Source organism: Teleopsis dalmanni, unplaced genomic scaffold (genome assembly GCF_002237135.1).
Source record: "Teleopsis dalmanni isolate 2A unplaced genomic scaffold, ASM223713v2 unscaffolded_contig_4224, whole genome shotgun sequence".
Classification (NCBI taxonomy): domain Eukaryota; kingdom Metazoa; phylum Arthropoda; class Insecta; order Diptera; family Diopsidae; genus Teleopsis; species Teleopsis dalmanni.
Window position 1 is genome coordinate 1 of NW_024035606.1, and position 3490 is coordinate 3490.

A 3490-nucleotide genomic window follows, 5' to 3' on the forward strand; every position below is an offset into this window, starting at 1 on the left:
TTACACTTGGCAAAATTCACGGTCAAACCAGTTTCTCTAAGTCGATCTAAAACCAGCCGCAAATGCATTCTGTGTTCTGCTTCATCTTTTGACGCAATTAAAATATCGTCGATGTACGCAAAAACGAAATTAAGATCACCTAGAGTCTCATTCATAAAACGCTGAAACGTCTGGGCAGCATTACGGAGACCGAAAGTCATAAAGCGAAACTCGAACAGGCCAAACGGAGTTGTAATAGCTGTCTTCGGAATGTCTGCCAGTGCAAGCGGTATCTGATGATACGCTTTCTGCAAATCTATCTTCGAAAACATAGTTTTACCATGAAGAATACTCGTCACATCATGAATGAACGGAATCGGATACCGATCAGGTTTAGTTTGCGCGTTGAGCATGCGATAATCGCCACACGGTCTCCAACTTCCATCGCCTTTGCGAACCATGTGAAGTGGACTTGCCCAACAGCTTTTCGAAGGTTGACAAATCCCTGTCTGAACTAAAAATTGGAATTCCTTCTTGGCTTCTTCAAGTTTGGCTCCAACTAAACGTCGGGGACGAGCAAATGACGGCGCACCAAATGTCTCGATGCAATGTTCAACCTTAGTAACTAAACCCATCCGATTTGCACTCATAATGCCTAAATCACGGTATTCATTAACCAGCTCAGCATAAGCTGAAACTGAACCACACACACGCACAGTATCTTCTTGAGACACAGCAGCCTTACCCTTCATCATCAAAGTCGTCTTCGAATCAACTAACCGCTTCCTTTTCAAATCCACTAACAAGTCATAGTGATTAAGGAAGTCGGCTCCAACAATAGGACAGCTAACATCCGCAATCACGAACGTCCACGGGAAATGTCTACGCAAACCCAAAGACAAAAGCAGTCGACGCTCGCCAAATGTTTGAATAGGCGTACCATTAGCGGCATATAAATTAACTGATGCAACACTGTTAGCCCTTTGCTTCCAACGACAGAACGACTTCGGTAAAACTGATATGTCCGCACCAGTATCAATGAGAAAAACGGTCGACGTGGCGGGATCTTTAATACTAAGTCGAGCTATACGAACACTAACCCCTTCTCGGCTCGACGACGTAGAAGGAGTGCCTAGTTTTTTGACTGATGAGAGCTTGCCACAAAACTACAGGGCTGCCGACAAGCATTAGCTCTATCACCGAACCTTTCGTGATACCAGCACCAATCTGGATGACTTCCTGGTCGGAAACGAGTTCGCCTACGTCTCCTCGATGACGATCGACTTTGCACCGACTCACTACGACGTAAATCCAAACGACTCAGACGCTGTTCGATTTGCTCAAGCCTTCGTAAAATCACAGCATTCTCAGAATAGGCTGGACAATCAGAGGCTGACGCTACAGCTATCTGTTGAAAATCACCCGCCTCGCAAATACGATCTGCTAATTTCGCCAGTTCTGCTAGTGCCACGTTCGATGCCTGCAGAATAGCGCGCACTTGTGGTGGCAAACGCTTCAGCCAAAGAGACTTAAGGAACTCATCGCTCACCTTGTCTTTAGCTAATGCTGTCAACTCCGTTAGCAACTGTGTTGGGCGTCTATCACCAAGTTCAACTTCTGACAACAACCGTTGAATCTTCCGCTGCTCGCTCTCACTGTACCGCTCTATGATGCAAGCCTTTAAATTAGCGTATCTTCCAGTTTCAGGAGGATGAAGCACTGCATCACTTACATCGGCGATAACACTTGACTCAATCGCTGCTACTACCGTGTTGAACTGTGTGATATCACTCGTAATGGCAGCTACTGCGAATTGCGCCTCGATCTGAGCAAACCAAATCTCCGGTCGCTCGTGCCAAAACGGTGGCACCTTCACTGCTACACGGTTTACGACACTTCCACTATCAGAAGCCATTACTACACCTTCGTCTGCAACTGACATCACAGCTCGATAATTAGATATTTAGCTCAGAAGTTAATATTTCTAAATTTAAACTTTTTCGATATCACGTCGGGGTCACCAATTTAGCAATGATCTGTTCACCTTGCTAATTAATAAAACTCTAAAAATTTTCAATGTTAATAAACTTTTATTCAACTTTTTACAGAGAGAAAAATCGGAACGTTCTCCTCAATCCAAACAAAAAACTTAAAAATATTTGAAATTGAATTTTACTTTTTAAATTCAATAAATGCACAGCCAACTGGGTCGCCACAGTCGTTTAAAGTTTGCAACATATTTTCAATAAAAAATTCTGAGTCCTTTACTGAACATTTAAACGACATTTTACGTTTCTTATTGCTTCCCTAACCCATAACTACATCTATATTTAAATTTTTGGTGGAGTTTTTGAATTTTATAGCTCTTAGTAGAGCAACATTAGAAGTGCTATTAAGGCTTGTTTTTGACATATTCAAATCAAGGTCCCTATCACTACCTGTGGTTCTATCTAAGAGGGAAGTATCTAACGTATTTACTACGTTTATCGGCACTAATGTGCTTGACTCTTCATATGTTTGTAAGAGGGGGGGTATCTAACGTATTTAATACACTTATCGGCACTAATGTGCTTGATTCGTCATTTGTTTCGTTATCATTAAACGAATTACCTTTTATAATTTTCATTTTACAAAAATAATAAGCATTACATATCTTACGCCTAACATGTACGTTATTTTTTTAATTAAAATAATTGACTTACCTGATAATTGAGTATTTATATTCTCAATAATACGCTCGAAGATGTCTTGATCAGCTTCTTTTAAGCCAATCTTAAGTATTTCCTCCTTCTTCAATGCCCCAAGAATGGCAGCAGTGTAATTTATTTTAACCATAATCGTTCACGACTTGGAAACAAATTAAAAAAAAATTAATTAATAAAATTAGTTAACACTAGAATCGTGCATTATTGGAAGAAACTATACTTTAGATTGTATAGTTGTATAGAAGGTGACAAAATATATTGCAACGAATCATACCATATATGAAGTATCTAATCTAAGTATCTATAAAATCTTGCTTAACGTGGTCAAAATTACTAACAAATATATTTACTTTACAATTCACAAATATAACTATGCTGTTGAAAAACGATTTAAATGAATCAATGTCAATAAGGGACTTTGCAAACATTATAACAAGTGTAAGACATTAAATAAAAAAGTAGTTTGTTTTAATATATTAAATAAAATAAAATTTTTTTTACAATTAAAAGCAAAGAACCAATCATTTAATTTGCTTTTACCCTCTTATTAATTAATTACATATGATGATTTCCTTTTTCTTTTTTGTACTCTGAAAAGTTAAAAAAAAAGAAATTTGTTAATTTTTTTGAAAATTTTAATAAAAATGATTTAAATTACGTTTTTTTTCATTGTTTTCTTCCTGCCGACGACGGTTTTCTTCCTGTCGACGGCGGTTTTCATTCTGCCGCCGGAGGCTTTCTTCCTGCCGACGGCGGTTTTCTTCCTGCCGCCGAAGGTTTTCTTCTTGCCGCTGGCGGTTTTTTTC

At 38.7% G+C, this 3490-nt stretch overlaps 1 protein-coding gene across 1 annotated transcript; it reads right to left on the reverse strand.

Annotated features, from left to right (window-relative positions):
• Window positions 1-1184: 1184 nt before the first annotated feature.
• Window positions 1185-2814, reverse strand: LOC119665260 (the record flags this gene model as incomplete). The annotated part of the gene is made up of 3 exons (XM_038074539.1): window positions 2682-2814; window positions 2531-2589; window positions 1185-1804 (listed from the first exon to the last, which is right to left on the reverse strand). Coding segments are annotated over exons 1-3 (812 nt in total), but the record flags the coding sequence as incomplete, so codon positions are not given.
• Between the last annotated feature and the right edge of the window lie 676 nt (window positions 2815-3490).